Source organism: Tigriopus californicus, chromosome 4 (genome assembly GCF_007210705.1).
Source record: "Tigriopus californicus strain San Diego chromosome 4, Tcal_SD_v2.1, whole genome shotgun sequence".
Lineage (NCBI taxonomy): Eukaryota > Metazoa > Arthropoda > Copepoda > Harpacticoida > Harpacticidae > Tigriopus > Tigriopus californicus.
In genome coordinates, this window is record NC_081443.1 from 3,163,733 (window position 1) to 3,182,228 (window position 18,496).

At 40.8% G+C, this 18,496-nt stretch overlaps 2 protein-coding genes and 1 long non-coding RNA gene across 4 annotated transcripts; 2 read left to right on the plus strand and 1 right to left on the minus strand.

Moving 5' to 3' along the window:
* Window positions 1-2,641: 2,641 nt before the first annotated feature.
* LOC131878855 (receptor expression-enhancing protein 5-like) lies at window positions 2,642-6,694 on the plus strand. Of its 2 annotated transcripts, none has more exons than XM_059224989.1 (4): window positions 2,642-2,807; window positions 5,897-6,129; window positions 6,206-6,368; window positions 6,453-6,694. In XM_059224989.1, the coding sequence occupies exons 1-4, from the start codon at window positions 2,657-2,659 to the stop codon at window positions 6,491-6,493; spliced, it is 588 nt and encodes a 195-aa protein (XP_059080972.1). In that variant the 5' UTR covers window positions 2,642-2,656; the 3' UTR covers window positions 6,494-6,694. The 2 variants fall into 2 exon arrangements, with proteins under 2 accessions (XP_059080972.1, XP_059080973.1); XM_059224990.1 differs by lacking the exon at window positions 2,642-2,807 and adding an exon at window positions 5,322-5,667.
* Window positions 6,695-6,771: 77 nt separating this feature from the next.
* Window positions 6,772-16,361, plus strand: LOC131878853 (sphingomyelin phosphodiesterase-like). Its single transcript, XM_059224987.1, has 14 exons — window positions 6,772-6,959; window positions 7,032-7,205; window positions 10,643-10,704; window positions 10,769-10,895; window positions 10,958-11,109; window positions 11,181-11,332; window positions 14,066-14,239; window positions 14,310-14,510; window positions 14,678-14,774; window positions 14,836-14,970; window positions 15,051-15,153; window positions 15,221-15,342; window positions 15,410-15,501; window positions 16,040-16,361. The coding sequence occupies exons 1-14, from the start codon at window positions 6,803-6,805 to the stop codon at window positions 16,155-16,157; spliced, it is 1,866 nt and encodes a 621-aa protein (XP_059080970.1). The 5' UTR covers window positions 6,772-6,802; the 3' UTR covers window positions 16,158-16,361.
* On the minus strand, window positions 16,298-18,492 carry LOC131878856 (uncharacterized). Its single transcript, XR_009373070.1, has 2 exons — window positions 18,370-18,492; window positions 16,298-17,910 (listed from the first exon to the last, which is right to left on the minus strand). It is a non-coding gene; the product is annotated as an uncharacterized LOC131878856 (long non-coding RNA).
* Window positions 18,493-18,496: the final 4 nt, after the last annotated feature.

Here is an 18,496-nt window from a genome sequence, read left to right on the forward strand (position 1 = left end):
AAGTCCACTTACGTTTGATACAGAGATTACATGTGGCCAGCTTCTTGTACGATTGTGCATCTAGCGCCATCGAGTTCGTTAAAGGTCTGATATTCCCTATTAATCTTCATTAACACTTTGATACGTTCCAATGATGCTGATTTTGTTCATGTAAATGATAATATTGCAAAGCATTTTTTTGCTGGAAATTATCCTGTTTTTTTGCGATCTCTTAAGATAAACGAGAATGTGAAAATTTTGGAACATCTGGGGCCTCAAAATCGTCCTTGTTTTGTATTCAGATTTTGCCAAGCCCTATCTGGAACACGTCTCTAATTTCTAACTTTTGCAAGTCTGATAGGATTGAAGGATTCGAATTAATATTCACCATGAAGCAAACTGGTTGAGCATTAATATTTTTCGAGAGGTAGAGGTGGTAGGCAACTCTGTTTTTCCGTCATTAATATACATTACTGAGAAAACACGCTCATCGCCATACTCAATTCTTACTAGAAGGTCACGTTGATATGAGGGATTGCTTGGATAGGTCAATCCTTGTGGGACTTGGATGCAAGCATCCCTAACCCTGGGTTGCTTGCCCAACCCTACCCTAACCTAACCCATGGATTTCTAGACACTGGATGTCGGACGACCGACCACCCGGCCGGTAGATAAGCACAATGAATGGTCCCCTGGGAATTGATCACAAACCGGTTTATTGTACTGTTTAGCCAACCAAGTGGTCGGTCGTCCAACATCCAGTATCTATAAATCTATGCCTAGCCTAACACCGCAAACCATTTGTTGGAAGGGGCTTTATTGCTACGAGGCTCAGATGTAAGGTTTTAGCCCTGCGGGGCTGGGATGCAAAGGTTTTACAATTACATTAAAGCATAAAAAAAGAACCATGGAGGCAGCCTCGAAGTCTCGAATGGTTAATTTGGTCATCGTCCTACACACTAGTGCTGGGGCGAGTCCAGAATCGATTCCGAGTGCACTCGAGTTTTTTATTCGATTTTTGGGGAATTGGCCGGAATCATCAAGAAGAATTGTTCAGTTTACTTAGAATTTCGCAAGACGAGTCTTTCTGTTCGAGATGATTCTAGTAAAAGGCTCGAGTCCGCGAAAAAGTCAAAAAAGTCAAAGGACTCGTGCGAGTCCGACTTTTGCCGGGCTCGCCCCAACACTACTTGACACCTTCCTTCCGCAGGCTACTGGATTCGCAAAATATGTTAGGTTTGGCTTTGCGTTGAATTAAGAATAACATTCCAAGGAACTGGTATCTGATAGCAGAACGAATTTTCAACAGATTCGAACAAAAATGACCATGTTTTTCATGACCTTTTTGGGAATGCGCCAATTTAGATTCCCAGCCCCTTACACAGGGGCAGTTCTGGTGGCTCATGAAAAGAAAAGGGAAAAGGGGCTCTGAGCACCCAAAGAGAAGGCTCCAAAGGCCCATACTACTCCTCGTTGAAAGGTTAAGGCTTTATTAGGAGGTTCAAACCTCCCTGGGAAACCCGTCGTCTAGTTTTTCAAAAACGACAACAAATCATTTGCCCAAGACCGTCTTTTCTTTTGCCTGCTGGCAGACAAAGAATCAAAAGACGTGATTTCTAAAAAGCCTCTAAGCTTTTGCAAGTTTTGAACAGCCTTGAAGTTAACACTCTGAATTGAGCATATTCTCCAGAGAGAGATCAAATAGAATGACGATTTTTTTCATTACCCACGTACTTCTAGAGCTTTCGACTTACAACGAAAAATATTTCGTATCTCCTGAACTATTTGTCTGATTCAAAATTAGCCGTCAATTTGTTCAAAATATCTGATCAAATCTAGGCCCTATCCTGGCTTGGTAAACTTAAGAGAGATAGTCAAAACTATGCACTTATGACCATCTAAAATTTGTATCATCGGCCTCCTCTGAGTCAGCCACATAAGCTTTCAGCAATACACTCGTGCCTTTGGACCGAACCACGAAGTAAACAAACATTATAAGGTGAGTTGCGTTACATAACAACGATCAAAATTGTTCATCTTTTAAATATTTTACGAAAAGGAAATCAAAGTTGAAATGAGCGGAAGAAGGCTCATTGGGCGGAAAACCCGTTTGTATATCCATAATCCACAACCTGCAAGTACCTTCGCTCGTCAAAAATAGACTGGAGAAATGTATTAAAGTTTCAGATTGGAGAGAGAGATTGATATGAAAAATAATCAAAATCAAAGTGAAATTTGCGTTATTCTTATTGCCATTCATTGTCTTTGCATTCCTTCCAGGCATCCCCGCCCAAGCTAGAGCACTACTGTACGTACGTTTACTGGTATGTTACTATCGTACAGTTGAACACTCAAAGCATATTGGCTGTAACGGGGCCTCCGATTTAGCCTCTAGGAAAAAACACAGATAAAGGATCATTTGAGTTTGAGCTCAATCACCCCAAAAAGTCGATAGTCATGTGGAAGGTTAATGACGATTCAAACTTTCACCACGTGTCCGTTCAGAGTTCCATTTGGCTGCCCTGACTTTCCAACTTGCCACAAACACTTGTTGCTTTTCTCGAACACTTGCTCCACGGATCCAGACTTACAATTTCATCCCGAATGGCAACTCACTTTCTAGGGCGAGTGAAAATCAACGTAACATATTAGTGACTGCCAGAAAAACGAATCCAATATGGGCAGAGGAACGACCGACGAAGCCACCAATCCTAAGAATGGACAAGACTTGGAAAAGATCGGTGTCGTTGACAAATACATCACCTTGGCCAAAGCATTTGCAGCCCAGAAGATCTCGGAAGACCCTAGGGCGGACCGAGCAATTAAAGGTTAGACTTGGTGTCAGTTCTGATCTGGTTTGGGCTTGCTATCAAAATATCTTTCATCGTTCCTTACTATTGACGTACTTGGGATGACTACTGTATGACCTAGATGTCTCCAATCTTTGATGCGATCTTGCGGGTTCGAGCATTGGACAAGACCGATCACTTTTGCTCATTGCTGCGTCGGATCGGATTGAAGTTTCCCCTTGGTTCTGCTATTTTCAATTTCCTTTGTTTCTTCTGACTTCACCCACAAATCTTGGTCAGAATTGTTCACAGGTGTTAGCACTTCGGTACATTTTCACAATTGGAGACAAGCCCATGACGAAATGGTTGCAGTTAAAAGTCATGAGAATGTTTGCTCCGTCAGTAGTAGTGGTCGTCGTCAGTCATTCTTTGATCGAAGAAATGTTGTTCACCAGAGTTTAGAGGACTTTTTCCGAGCTGCCAATTTCACAGGATGAAATAATGAGTCTTTCAGGTCGTTCTTTCTTTCGTTCGTTCGTTCGTTCGTTCGTGGGTTGGTTATTACTTGGTTGGGTTGTGCGATAGACAAAAGCGAGTCGAGTGAGTACTCGCAGTGCTATAGGAGGTTATAAGGAGCACGGTAAAGCCACACTTTGGGAAGGGAACATGGGGATAATAAAAGTCTAAAACTTTCACCTAATCGACACAAAAATCGGAAGCAGTACTAGAACCTATTTGCTCGCGGAGACGAGGCCAAACCATCAAGCTTTGTTCCTGTACGTCCCTCCCAGAAAACATCGTTTGAATCCGTGCATTTACAGCCAATGAGTAGGCCGTTTACTAGGACAATTTTCGGCTCTTAGCTCATACGTAATCATCATCATCCTTGGAAGGCAAGTCATCGCTATCGTCACCGTCATTAGAGCCCGGTCCGTCAGTTCTTTAGGCTGGATTAGATCGCTCCAAATGCAGCAAGCACATATTCATCCTGACTTTGACCAGGAGGATGAGACTAAATTTGTATCAAGCTCACGATTGTTAAGTTTTTGATGAGCTTTGTCTCGTCGGATAGAAAAAGCGATTTAATGTAACGAGTTTAACTAAGAATTAAACGACAGCGCCTTTTTTCTCAACCACGAAAAACTGGAATGCACTTTTACTTCTCTTTTGAGGTTTTTAAGCATCCGAACACTAACCACACTCTGCGGCTCAAGAACCGCAATAAAGAACATGTCGCAAGCAAGATTTCCAATTTTCCCTGTGGAGGACCGCCTGGTTTTATCTCTAGTCTTTACAAAAGTTCAATCTGGCAAGCATAAATAGATCCGATACGTGGTCGCTGTGACCTTGTAGCTATTAGAGCATTTCAGGAATAAGAAAAAGGAACGATGATATTTTTGGGGACTGAGACTGAGCTTCAATTGACTTTTTGTAAATAAATAGATATAATATTGAGAATAAATACTTAAACGACTACAGATGAACCCATAGACTAGCTTCAAATGCTTTGGAATGGTATGCATTTTTTGATGAATGGGTAGAGTAAGTTTTACCAACTGATCTAAGCAACATAAAGCATCTACTAAACCGATCAATAGAACAAGCATATTTTAGTTATCTTTTCTTTGGCTTGATTTTTAATGTTGATTTGGAATTCACGTTTGTATTGTTGCCTGTTCCATCCGGGGCAAGAAGTTGAGCAATAATATCCGCCATGGCAGCCACAAATAGTCATTTTGTTACCGATTTCTATTTTCTCAATTGTCATAAAAATAGCTCCAAGAGGCAGTGGTAAGAGGTTGCGCTACTTCCGAATGATTCCTTACGTGACTGGTAAATGAAATGAAAACTTTGCGTTGTCCGATCGAGTGCAAGTGCATTTAATGTGAATGCTTCAAAGTCGAACGTCGACCAGAAATCGTATTTCATACTTGCTAGCTGCGATAATGAGTCAACAACTGACGGATTTCATCAGAGGGGTGAGATAACAGAATCGTCATTCTGTCATAATTGGATGCAAGGAACTTAGGGAAGAGGAAAACAATCAGATTCATTTGTGTGACCAGGCAGTTTAATTTAAGTTCAAAACTCCTTAAAGCCTCCCTCAAAAATGAAACCGATACTGGCAGTTTTACCTCATGGGTATTGATTCATGATATCATTTTTCAAACTTTTCATTACCGGTGGTATTGATGAAATCTTATGAAGCCATGCCATTGTAACAAACTTTTAACTTTTTTATCTGGTCACCAAAGTCCTACACTTTCCACCTCAACATAAAGAATATCTCACCAGAGGTATAGAATGAACGTTTTTGCTTTTCTTAAATGTCTTCCTAACTCTCCCATCACTAAATCATGTAATTCGAGCTCAAAATTGTAAAGAAAGAAAGCCCTAAAATTGACCCTAACATTGTCCCTCCCTGTCTCCAACCCGCCCAAAGCACTTCAATCAAGTTTGAAAACTTCTGGTCCTATTTTGTCCCTTGAGGTAATTGAAGTCTGTGCATGCCTCCTGGTCTTTTTCCTCTCGTTCTCGGCTGATGCCCCTATCTCGTCATCCTTTTGACAGCTGATCGTTGCCAACATCGGGTCCCACAGACTTTTTTGAGACGCCTCAATCCTCCTCTGCGTCTCATCATCATTCACGAGTCGAGTGATCATTGATCAGTGATCTCTGGTCGGTCAGTCAGCAGTTTCTCCAAAGGGGCAAACAGGAGCTTCCACACCACTTCCTTCTCCGGGCATTACTAATCCTTCTACTAACCCTGTCATCAGCATGGATATCCAGAAATACCAGCAAGACTTTGAAGTCCTGATTCAACAACCCGGAGTCCTGCAGGATGGCTTGAAATTCATCGAGAGCAAGACCCAAGTCAAGCGATCTTACATCGCTTACGGTAATAAGTGACTGAAGAATGACACTAATGAGCCGGATGCGATTGGGCAACTTATTTCTTACTCTCTAAGCTCAAAAGACAAGGCAACAATGGCCTTTGTCCTCGAGGCTAGGTTGATGGTGGGAGGGTAGGCGATAAGCTAATTGGGGCCTGATCAGTTTTCCGTACAAGAGCATCATGGTGAGCTCTTCGTCCGCATCCTCTCCATCTCACTCTTCTTTATCCTCAGGGATCATTGGTGTGGCCACCATTTGGTTGATGTTTGGTTTTGGTGCCCAGCTCTTGTGCAATGCCATTGGTTTCCTGTATCCAGCCTATCGATCGGTCAAGGCCATTCAGTCACGGGATAAGGGAGATGATACCCAATGGCTCATGTATTGGGTGGTGTTCGCCCTCTTCTCGGTCCTCGAGTTCTTCTCCGATATCCTGGTGGGCTGGGTCCCTTTCTACTGGCTCATTAAGGTACGTTTTTCTAAGGCCCTCAGCCGGCAGATCAAATTGGGGGGGATGTCTAACACCCATTTGGATTCTTTTTCAGTGTTCCTTCTTGCTCTGGTGCATGTCTCCCATGGAAGGCTCCACGATCATCTATAACCGAGTCATCCTTCCATACTTCCTGAAGCATGAGTCCTTGATCGATGACGTGGTTCGGCAAGGCAGTGACAAACTCAACAACTTTACCAACTCCGCCATGGACAAAGGTGGGTGTCACGAACAACTGGTTGGTTGCGATTTCAGTCTAATTATTCAATTTAATCAAATTGTCTTTTTTCTTCATTTTTTAGCCAAAGATATGGCAGCAGAAGCCCAATTGAAGAAGGATTAAGAGGCAAAATGGTTGGCATGGGCGCCTGTCCAAGTTCTATGAATGACACTAGGAAGAAGATATCTATCATTTGAATGAAATCCATTTTTTTAGCTCATTTCGGCACATTCCAAAGTGATTCTCAGTCTCATTTCTAGAAATGTTGTTAAAAGTCTACTCTTACCATCATTACAAGACAAATATATTTATCTTCTCTATTAATCTTGTTTACGTCGACTGATTGACCGGCCTTTCCTTGATTTTAAGATAAGGGGTTCAGGGCGAGTCCCTGGCTTGTGAACTTCATTTTCATCTTTCACTTCTGTCAAGATGAGAGGGTACTTGGTTTGCTCTGTGTTCTTGTTAGTAACAGGGTTATCCAAGCCCATCCTGAGCTTCGAGTCGAATGAACACCTTCAAGATGCTCTTTTGGCCATCGGACATCGTGAAATGGAACTCCCATTGGATTGGCACAACTTCGAGCGAGGTGCAATTTTCTAGGACAATTTAAACTTGTCTTAATGAAGCGGAGGTAGTGCACATCTCCAACTATTTGCAGGTCTTTGGCCATATTTCGATGCCCTGAGGCATATTGATATCTTTGAGGAACGTACTAAGATTGTCCACAAGCTGGACGATCGAGTCGAACTACTCCATCAAGGACCTCTGGAAAACATCACTTGCGCTCTCTGCGATTCTTTCATCAAAATCGTCTTGGATTCTGTGGATGAAGGTAAACGTACTTGTTCGTTCGATATCACTTTGAAGGAATAGTTTGAGTATTTTCGTAGTTTTTTAAACATTATTCTGTACATTCATCACATGGTAATTGTGAATTTCATAAGGAGACTCGATTCATTTCCTTAACATTGGAGTGTTGCGTTCGTGTAATGGCAACGGGGCATGAAATCGTAATTTTAGAGAAAAAAATCACAAGTGTCTAGGCTACCTTCTCCTAAAAGAATGAACTAAACATTGAGGCGATCATTTCTTTCTCCTAGAAAGCTTTAATCAATAATCTCATCGATCTACTCAATTCCAATCCTTTGAGACCATTTTCATTTTATTCATTCGATCTCATTTTTGATGTGGTGTCAGTTTAACTTTGCAATATTCCTGATTGGTTTCACAAAAAATCTAGTTATTTTGAAGCGGCCTCTAAAATAGAAACCCATATACATCAGCAATGAATTCGTTAACGAACGTCATAAAAGACACATCTCTTTCCAAAATGGTTTAAAATTAAAGATTAACCAACTGCCCGTGTAAACGAATCGTATAAGCTTGTTCTTGTTTGCTCAGCTGTAAATTTCGACCAAATTAGACTGAGGAAAAGCTAAATATAGTTATTCATCCACTCAACTTCGAAAAGAATCTTACATGATAGTATACTAGAGTGGTTTTGTATCGGGAACTTGGGAACTCGATTACTCTATTTCTGCACTCGACAGTCCAGTCAATAAAGTCGATTCACAAATACGTAATGTTAAAGGTTCTTATTTCCAAGAGGTAACCTTTAGAGACCTGTAAGCTTATGCAGACTATCCCTGGCTTAGGTAGATTTAATTGGGTGAGAAAACCGTCCGGATCAAGTGATGAATGAATTTAAAATAGTAAAAGCAAGCAAGAGAAGAAAGAGCCTTTCTTTGAGCTTCGAGCCTTAAATTTATGACGTAATCCCAGTCAATAAGACTTGGTGTCAGAATCGTTCTTGGCAGCCAAATCCATTTATTGGAGAGGGCTTCCAAAAACGGAACGTACTTTTCTTTAGCTCTCTGAAGGCAATTTGGCTTGTCTTCTTTTTTACTTTAACTTGAAACAACAAATGATTTACGTTTTAAATGTTAGCGAAACAACGTCGGTCCATTGCTTCTCCTTCGCCATGAGTCTTTGATTAGTATTATATTATTTGTTTTTGCTCGTGGTGATTTTCAATCATTAATATTAGACTCCCTGCAGAGTCTTTACTCATTGTCGTTGCGTATTTTTACAGAACTCTTTGCCCTTAACAAATCAAGGTCTTCGTGGTCAGTCACATAAGAAAGGTAAACTGGCATCGTAAATAGGACTTAACTCACATAAATACTAACCATCGACCTAACTTAAACCGTAAGCAGCGTATGATTAGGAGTAAACAACCTCTCTTTTTTTGCATCAGCGATGGTTTCACCTTCCAACCATCGCAAACTGACAAGGATACACCCACTTGTCTACTCAAAGTAGAGTACGTTTCGCAGGATGTTGTGACCAATAGCTATTACGACTAGAAAAGCAATTGGTTGGATCTATCAAGTTCAACTTATTCGGAGTCAATGGGTTAGAAGTAAATATCACAAGGCGCAAAGCTTAAGAGCTGTTATTGCTATTTAAAGATCCCATCCCTCTCCTGACAAGACAAATGACTTCCAAGGATCCTGGCCACAAGTCTCTGATTTGTATTAGTATGCTTGTCTCGAAAACAATAGTACTTACTCTCATACACATACCTACTATACATAGAACTGACATACTAACGGCAACATAGAGAGAGAGCTCCTCGTAACAACCGTGAAGAACTGTGTTGGTGTGTATTTTACAGCCTTTGGAGATTGCTAGATCGAGGCTTTCTTCTCTCTTTTCTTCTCTATCTTTGGTTCTCGGTTTCGAAATTCATTTGCCCAAAGACAAGCCATTGGCGAGGAGTGAGTGCATGGTTCTGGGATATTTTTCGTCACAGCGCGCTAGATCAGATAGATAATTGTTATCGGTTTGTTACCTTCAGTAGTTGTGAGGTGAAAGGGGACAAAACATGGCCGAGGCCAGTTCTTCTCATTGTTCTGATTTGCCCTTCAATCCCAACTATCATTCATCGGGCTCAGGTATTTATGCACAAAAGATGAGAAGACTTCAACGGCAAATCGAGACCATAAGCACCATGAAGAAGTCCCATTTGAAGTCCCATCCTCAAACGGCCAGCCATCATCCATCATCTTTGGCAGTCAATCTCGCCAATGAGCAACAATTCGCTTCGCCCTGTCGTTGGTCTCTCAACTCGGGATTTGAATCCAGAAGGATAAGGGAACCATCTCACGGCAAGGTTAGGTCCTATAAATGGCCTTCTCAGGTTCGTCACGAACATGGTCCAGGTAAGGCTCAAGGCACAAGATACCATCCACATCTGTACCCCAAACTGGCGAATGTGGAACAATCCGGATCGTCAATTGCCATGAAGAACCTCATCGCAGATATCATTGATGATGTGATTGGCCCTGATCACAAGCGACAGACTGATGCCCATCAGTTTCGATCTCGAATATCAGGCAGGATTTATCCACAACCAATAGCCCGATTGTATGAGGTACCAATTCAGTCGGCATCAGTTCCATTAAATCTCTCGTTTCACAAGCGGGAAACCACTTCTTCAATAGCTTCACCATCGCCGTCAAATGAACCAAATATATCTAAGCCAACCACTGAAGAAACCAACAGGCAGTCAAAGATGAATGAATTCTGCTTAAGAAAGCTGAAACTCCACCAATCCACAGCAACCAAAATGAAATAGCTTGCTATGATTATGAAAAAAAAAACCATGTTTTGCTTATTGAAACAGAATACAGCTCAATATTTGCCATCATCTTCAGGAGTATCAAGAACCAAACGCTCTGTGCTAATAGATTACTTTTCTTGGAAAATGCTTTACCAAAATAGACACAACCTGGATTCAGAACTTATGCGACCACGAGAGTCAATTGGGCCTGGAGGTTTAATGGAGATGATTGATTTTTGCTCTGTCAAAATGTAAGATCATTGATGCAACAGAGACGGAAGGACAAACAAACAAACCAGTCTCGTCAAGTATTTGAGTGCAAAACGAATGAAGCGAATGAAGCTTCCTTCTCTCCTCAAATTCATTTATATTATTTTGGACTGCCTCTACCTTCAAACAGCATTTCTTTTGCTCAAAAATAATCAGAGAGACCCAAACTTGATAAATAAGTCATTTTTAAGCATGTAAGCCTTTTTGAAAATGTATGAACAAATGAGAGTGCATTCAACAAGTAGTTTGGACAACTTCCGACCGATGACGCCTGATCCTTTGGAAAATGATATTGCAAGGGTCGCGACTAAAACCGAAGAAAAAATACACTATCCATCGCACAAATTTCCACACAAATAAACATTGCATTCTAGGAACCCCAGTCGAGGATATTCAGGACTTGATTGCTAACATTTGCATGGATCTCCATATTGAGGTGAAACCGACTGTAATATGCAATGAATGTCCTTTCAATGAATTTACTTTTACTGGCTAATTAGGCTGACACAGTTTGCCAAGGGATTGTTTCGACTTATGGACCCATTCTGAAATTTGTTATCGATGGACTTGGACCAAAAGCGACTCCGGAACTCTTTTGTGGAGTCTTTTTGGACGAGTACTGCATGTGTAAGAAGAAAACGACACATGAACCTATAATACATGTTCAATCAGGTTTAATATGCTTTTAGCGACGGAAGTGAACGATTTGGTCAATAATTGGGAGGTGACACATTCCAACGTTCCAAAGCCGCCCTTCACTCCGCCCACTTTACCAGAGCCTGAAGCGACCAAACTCAAGGTTCTTCACCTTACTGATCTTCATATCGATTTATCTTATCTGGTACTTCACCTATCGATTAGGTATTTTTAAGGGCAAAATGACAGTTTCGTCTCATTCCCGAATTTCTCTAGCCTGGATCAAACCCAGACTGTGGAATGCCTTGTTGCTGCATGAACACGACGGGTCTGGCTCAAGGGGATGAACGACGAGCAGGATATTGGGGAGACATTGCGGATTGTGACCTTCCTATTTGGACATTTGAGGCCATGCTACAACAGATCAAGTAAGAACAAGACCATTTAACATGCGATATTCTAACAGATTACCCAGTTTTTAGACTTGCTTGGTAATTGCTAGTGCTGGGGCTAGTGTTCGGCAAAAGTCGGACTTGTACGAGTCCTTTGACTTTTTTAAATTTTGCGTCGGACTTCCTGAATCCGGACTCGAGTCCAGCAAAGGATGAGTCTTTCACTGGAGCTAGGTCCAGCAAAAAGACTCGTCTTGCGAATTTCTAAAAGAGAAAAATATTTTTGACGAGTCGGGCCAATTTCTCCAAAATCGAATAAAAGGCTCGAGTGCACTCGGACTCGAGTCCAGATTCGCCCCAGCACTAGTAATTGCAATCTTCAGTTTGGTGATGTCTTTGCAAACTTATTGGTTGCTACTGTTCTGTGAATGTAACCATCAGTAGTGTCAGATGTAAGAGCTTTAATACCTACATTAAATACATTCTTCCAGTCACCATTTTGGCTTTATGATACTGCACATTTTGGGGAAAATAGACATATAATTGCAAATGTTAAGGTGTCTTTGAGTGTTGCTCAGTGAGGGTAATTCGTTCCTTACTGACTTCCACAGGAGATTAAAATTTCCCTGGACATTAACAGTTACTTCCACAAGCCATATTCATGTCGAAAGATTTCTTGATATAGTAAGTCTTATTACGACCCAGCCATAGGTCTAATTTTAGTGCTCTTACCTCAGAGGTAGCGAAGACATTGAGCAACTTTATTGACAGGGTTTTTGTAGTTCATAGGTAGGTTCTTAAAACTGCTTTGAAGTTAGTATCTTAAGGAGAAACTTGGAGTTCATAAAGAAAACCTTGTCAACAATAGCGGTAAAAATGAAAAAGAATAGCCATAATTAACAAGCTCATTTGTAAATGTGTTAAATTCAGCATGTGGAACCATAAACAGAAACTACAGAAAGCACTACTTAACAATACCTGATGATTAATGCCCAAGAATTGAACCTGCATGCAGTCTGTCAAAAAGGTTTTAACCCCACTACAGAAAAATGTGTTATTTTACTTCAAGCAATGAAATATGTGGCTAAGTGCAATCGTAATGCCAAGTGACATGTATCAAACTCTATTACTTATTTATGTATTGATGAATTTGGTTGAAAAAGAAAGTCTTTCTGTGTCAAAGGTTGCATAACGTTGATCAATGGTTTATGCCAAAACGTTTTACTTGTAAACAGTCCCCATGTATTATAACGTAATATATGTTATAACTACGTCATGATATGCCCTTCAATGAAAGTAAAAAATGAGCAAAAACAGGATCAAAAGAAACTTAAAGGCTTGGTAGAACCAAGAAACACGAGGTCAGATAGCGATAGGGATTTTGAGCGAGATAAAACCATCAATAGCTACATAGCAAGAAGAGCAAAGGTTGGAGGAAAATTTCAGAGTTTTCAATTCAAAATAATGTAGACCATTGGACCTGCCATCACAACCATTCTTTGCTTCGATCAGCGTCATAATGTGTACAATACTCCTTGATTGGGACGGCCCCGAATAGTCCCTGAACGGATTGCAAGAAGGCCATTAATGTGAAAGGCCTACAAAAGCCAGCTGAACGACTCCTGAAGAACCATCAGATAGCCGTCTATTGTTGGGGTCAGAGTACCCCATATCACATCAGAGCACTTTGTCATCGATGGCAAGTGCCAAAAGGAGCTCTGTCACTCCATCTCCGACATACTAAGGCCAAAGTTGACTTTATCAATAGTTACCTAGTAGATAGAAAAGGACATCGGCCTCTTTAAATCTGCTCTCTTGCCCATTGATACCGATCGGTGTAGAAGATTGGAATGACCGAGTTTCTGGTTCCACTATGTCAATGATTGTAATCATAGCAGTAACATTGTAAAGTAATGGTTAAATCATAACAGAGTTCCACCTGTTTCCTTGTTACAGAGTCAGATGGCAGCTCTCTCGATCGGCTTGTCATCTTCACTGAAAATCTATGGCAATGATTAAGGTGTAAATCGGGAAGAGGAGGCCCATAAAGTTAGCCCAATGGAACAGATTGCAAAACAGATTAGTGGTACAAAATCCCTCCAGTTGTTTGCATAATCTTTGTTGCCAACGGCAAGCGACAGTTGGTATCTTTGCTCAATAGCAAATGTTTTTTTTGCAAATATATTTTTCATAATCTTTATTGCGACTTTTGGTCATGTCATGGCTTAAAAATGAATGTAATATATGGTGTATAGGCATCATACCTACATAGAAAGAAAAATGTCAAATTTTCATTGGAAAATTGACCAACGATATTCAAACTTTTAACGAGTAGAAATTCTCAAGAATGCAAATAAGGTATTTTCCTGTCCTATTATTACTCGTATAAAAATGGGTGAATTAAGCAAATGTTTTTTAAAGTATATATTATGTAAGGAAATCTGTGAAATATAGAAAAGTCTAATTCGTGGGCAGAATAATAGAGCAAAACATTTCATTTGAAAGTTTTGGCACACATTCTTCCCATCTTTAATAACTTGTTTGAAAGGTATGAATTTTATCGCAACAGCTAATTCAAAATGCATATTTCCACAGCATAGTGCCAGTTCATCTGATTTTATGGCTGCCTTTTTCATTTGATTTGATTCAACGGCTTCTTCTCATTTTCGCGAGATTTTTTTCGTGCGTCGAAAGAAATGGTATTAAGTTCAAGTTAGTCAGTGCCACAATGAGCCATAAAATTGAACTCTGTTTGTTCTCCAATTCTAGAGAAGACCATGGTTCCGAGTTGGCATATACCATTTACACCGGAGATTCCCCTCCTCATGATGTTTGGCAGCAATCCAAGGAATCGAATTTTGAACACTCGAAGCGGGTTCTGGAGCTTTACAAACAGTATTTACCCAATGTACCACTTTACCTGAGCTTGGGAAATCATGAGGGGTTAGTGACTCACAATGTGATACATGGTTTACCCGAAACGCTTTCCTTGCCTAACGGTTCCATGATTTAGGTTTCCCGTGAATAGTTTTCCGCCTGAGGAATTGCTTGGAACCGAATACTCGGGAGCATGGCTCTTCGAAGGTGTGGGAGATCTGATTTCAGAATGGATCACGCCTGAGGCGACAAATACCTTTAAGGTTAATGGACGCTATTCTATTCGGCCTTATCCAGGCATGAAAATCATCAATCTGAACAACAACTTCGGAGTAGGGTAAGTCCTCGCGGTTCCGTCCGTGTGTGTGAAAATGAAACAAAAGAACCTTACATCACCAGGCAACAAAGTAGGTTTTGAAATGATTTGAGAGGCATATAACTTGTAAACGGAACTACTTGCATACTTATTTCGAACCAATATGTCACTCGGAATTTTTTTTCTAGAATGAATATGATGACGTATTTTGATTTCCACGATCCCGCTAGTCAATTGGCCTGGTTGTCAGAAGAGCTCCAAGAATCAGAAGACCTGAGAGAGAAGGTAACAACCCATCATTAATTTGAGAAAATAGAATGTACGAGTAAGTAAACATATGTTACAGGTACACATCTTAACTCATCATCCAAATGGGAAATGTATCCGAGGCTGGAGGGAGCAATATGCTAAGATTGTTCACAGATACGAAAGTACCATTGCGGCTACATTTGTTGGGCATACTCACAAGGACAGCTTTGAGGTAACATCTTGTGGAAGAAAGTACACCTGTCCTTGATGTACATTGTACATCCACCTACACATACAATATGCTCTTGATAGATCTGGATTGATGGTGAAGGTCAAGCCACCATGACAACCTTCATCGGGCCTAGCGTAACACCGCGTGGTGAAAAATCGCCAGAATACAAAATCTTTACCATAGGTATACATTCTTGTAAATCATATTCATACTTTCATATTGATCAAGCGAATATTGCCCTTTTTGGTAGATGGAGGTTACGAAGGGGCCTCTTGGCAGGTCCTTGATTATGACACTTATATTATGGATGTTATGGACTACAACGATCCGGAAGTGCCACCCAGGTTTTATAAGTTCTATTCGGCTCTAAAGGTCAGAAATTGGATTCTAGCCTCTGTGTCTTGGGCATTGAAGAATGATAATGCATGTATCATTCTAGGAATTTGAAATGAACTCGATGTATCCAGAAGACTGGAAGATGTTGCTTGAGCGAGCCATGACCGATGACGACCTTTATGAGACTCTTGTGAGGTAAGAAATATATATTTGCCCACACTTGGAAGAGGCAATTTGTTCTAATGCAAGGAATTCTAAACGTACACGAGAAGGCCCCTTACAAGGGTTGAAGTAGCTTGAATATAAATGAACTTGAAAATATCGATTTGATATCAGGACTGGCATTGATTCACGTTGAGTAACTACTGATTGATTCAATTTTTCATCTAAAATGAAGCAATAACTGAACATGTACATATGGTTTGCTTTCGGCATGTTGGAAGATATTTTCTTATCCACATTTTGACCGCAAAACAGTCTCTCAAAACTAATCCAATTTTAGAACTTCTCGAATATCAGACTCAAGAATGCCATCAGAAATTAGTCCCTTCCAGAAGAGGAATTAAATCAACATTTAGCTATCTTTTTCAAAGCATTTTCCGATTGTTAACAAGCGAGAAAGTAATTCAATTTGGCTCACTTACGCCACGAAGAAATTGACATTCATCATTGGACCTTTGAAGGTTACGATGAGCCTTCGGCCCTCACACTAATATGTTGTTCGGTTCTGAAGGTTTCAGGCGCAAAATATTGCTTGGGCCGATGAAGATGACGAAAGACGGGAATTCCTGTGCAAGAGAATCATCGTCGAAGGCCAAAAGGATAACACAACTTGTCCTTTGCACTTTTAAGGATTTCTCACGGAACATTGACTGTCAAGAAAGTGCAACCTCTATTGGCTTTCTCCCCGGTTTCAAAATCAGATAATCAGCGACTTTTCTCAGGGTGATTGTCCTTGGCACGAGCAATTAGCACCTATCAATCTGACAACTTGCCCTTTTCCATGTCTATTTTTACTTACGTATCATGACAAAATGCAATTTCAAAACAACAAATACTAACGCCCTTTTCTTCGCCGGGGACATTAAGACTCTAAGAATGAGAGAAGGTTTTAAATACAAAAAAAAAGAAAAAGGCAAACAAGACACCCTCAGTGAAAACTGAGCCAAAAATGTGGATTGCTACAAGAGTAATGCAAAAGACTCGATAAATTCAGAGCGGTCACAGGTAAGCCGCATGGTTAAAACACAAAGCTGTTAACATAAACGCAAGATACGCAAGATAAAGACATTCATCTAAAATGGTCTTGGGGTTACGATAAGTCGAATTCATCTGTGCGTGAAAGCATTGGATTGCCAAAGAGATTGGTTCTTTTTCTGAATGGCTTGAAGAGAACCAACTCAGTCTCCGGGTTGCTCTTTAATTCTGTCACATGGGCCGGATATTTGCATCTTTATGGCCAATTCTAGCCAACAGGGTTGGGCCATTCGTTCTCAAAGAGCTGATGACCATCTCAGGATCCCGTGGCCGAAAAACGAACCGAACCAAGTCAGTAAGTCAGTGTCGTCGTCGTCGAGTATTGAGTCCAAAGAATCTGGTGGTTTGAGTGACAGCTCTGGAACAAACTATTTCCAAGCGATTTGATCTCGCTTGGTGTCGTGTTTTATTTTTTGCTGCCCACATGAGCAAACGGCAGTTTGTTGGGTGTGTTTGGTGTGCTCATTGTGTTGTAGAAACATTCCTTTGGAGATAATCCTCCTCCTCCTCCTCCTCCTTCCTCTTTATTCTTCTTGTCTAGGTTGAGCTTTTTTGCCATTGAGTAACTTCGTAGTGATGATCAAGAACCATACACTTGTACTCAGTCACTGCATGCACAAGTGCCTAGTAGGAAGAATCATACATGTATGTTTGAGGATAAGAACATGCTGAAGAAGAAGAACTTTGTTAACACTCTTCTTTGTAAGGTAGATTGGAATCGAAATGAGTTCAAAATTGTGGGAATCTTTCGAGAATCGCTGGAGATTCCTGTCAAAAATGAGTGGCGTGGAGAATTCTTCGAGGCTCCACTCAACGGTCGACAAAAATGTTGTTTGCGGCCAAGGATTGAAAACCACTGAAACATAGCATTCACCACAAGCAATGGGAAATCCGCCACCGAGTCTGGTGATGATCAATTCAATTCTTCAATGGATGATGTCCAGCAAAAATTGACCCGATGCTCAGGAAATGTACGTATTGTTCCTTCAGTACTGAAAGAGTTACGGCACATACACAGATCCCTGAAATATCCAGTTAAGCCTTGGCCATCTTTGAGACTGTATTTAACCTCGCCCTTTGAAAGGGGTATTTGTATTTCTTCGTATGCCGCTTTTTAGTGTTCTGAGGTTTGGAGGCTTTGATAATCAAAGCATTTTTTTGAAGTCATGTTGTGAGATGGCTATCTTCACTGTAACAGTTCAATGATCATTCGTCCCAACTCCACAAGAGGGCAAAACCAGTTAGTCACAGCATGAGAGCCCTCAACCATGAGCTCACAAGTTAGGCAAGGAATGTCTGGCAATGATATTCCCTGATCATCAGCCATATTTCGAAGTCATGAGAGGGCTGCGGATAAAAAAAAAACATTCTTGATTAGTCGCTAAAGATTGTAATGGATCTCGGGAGAAACGGTCTGACTTGTCTGGGTGTTCGAAAATTTATGTTTCCTCTTGACTTGTCTGGCCTTTGCAAAACTCATTTTCGTTTTATAGGGCACTCACTCGGATCGTTTCTACTCTCAACCCGAATGTGTCTGATATGAGAATAATGCATTTTGGTCGCCATTGTCTCTCTTGGATTTCTGGTTCGGTCATTGTTTCATGCTTGAGTCGGGATTGATGTACTCAATTTGTTCGATTGAAATCGATCTATTTCATCGAAGTGCTCCAACTCAGATTTTTTGATATACGTTGAAGCTGAAGCGAATTTCGGCAAAAAATAATCTTCTGGATTAACATCATGATTTATGGCAGACACTTTATTTGTTGCAAACCCTTCCGATGTCGTGTTTGCTAGCCAAAATACCTTGTTATCACGAAACGGTCATGAAGCAGCGGCCTTCCTCCTCCTCCGCTTGCCTCCATTCCCAAGTGCCAATTTTCCGTCTTCTAATGTGAATCGGGCTTTGGAGAAGGATCGATTTCGGAGGTGC

Excerpts from the sequence above, each read along its gene's own strand:
- LOC131878855 (XM_059224989.1), top strand. The coding sequence starts at position 2,657 with ATGGGCAGAGGAACGACCGACGAAGCCACCAATCCTAAGAATGGACAA. Across the intron at positions 2,808-5,896 it reads GGCGGACCGAGCAATTAAAG|GGATCATTGGTGTGGCCACC; the intron begins GTTAGACTTGGT and ends CTTTATCCTCAG. Across the intron at positions 6,130-6,205 it reads CTTTCTACTGGCTCATTAAG|TGTTCCTTCTTGCTCTGGTG; the intron begins GTACGTTTTTCT and ends ATTCTTTTTCAG.
- LOC131878853 (XM_059224987.1), top strand. The coding sequence starts at position 6,803 with ATGAGAGGGTACTTGGTTTGCTCTGTGTTCTTGTTAGTAACAGGGTTA. Across the intron at positions 15,154-15,220 it reads ATACAAAATCTTTACCATAG|ATGGAGGTTACGAAGGGGCC; the intron begins GTATACATTCTT and ends CCTTTTTGGTAG. Across the intron at positions 15,343-15,409 it reads AGTTCTATTCGGCTCTAAAG|GAATTTGAAATGAACTCGAT; the intron begins GTCAGAAATTGG and ends GTATCATTCTAG.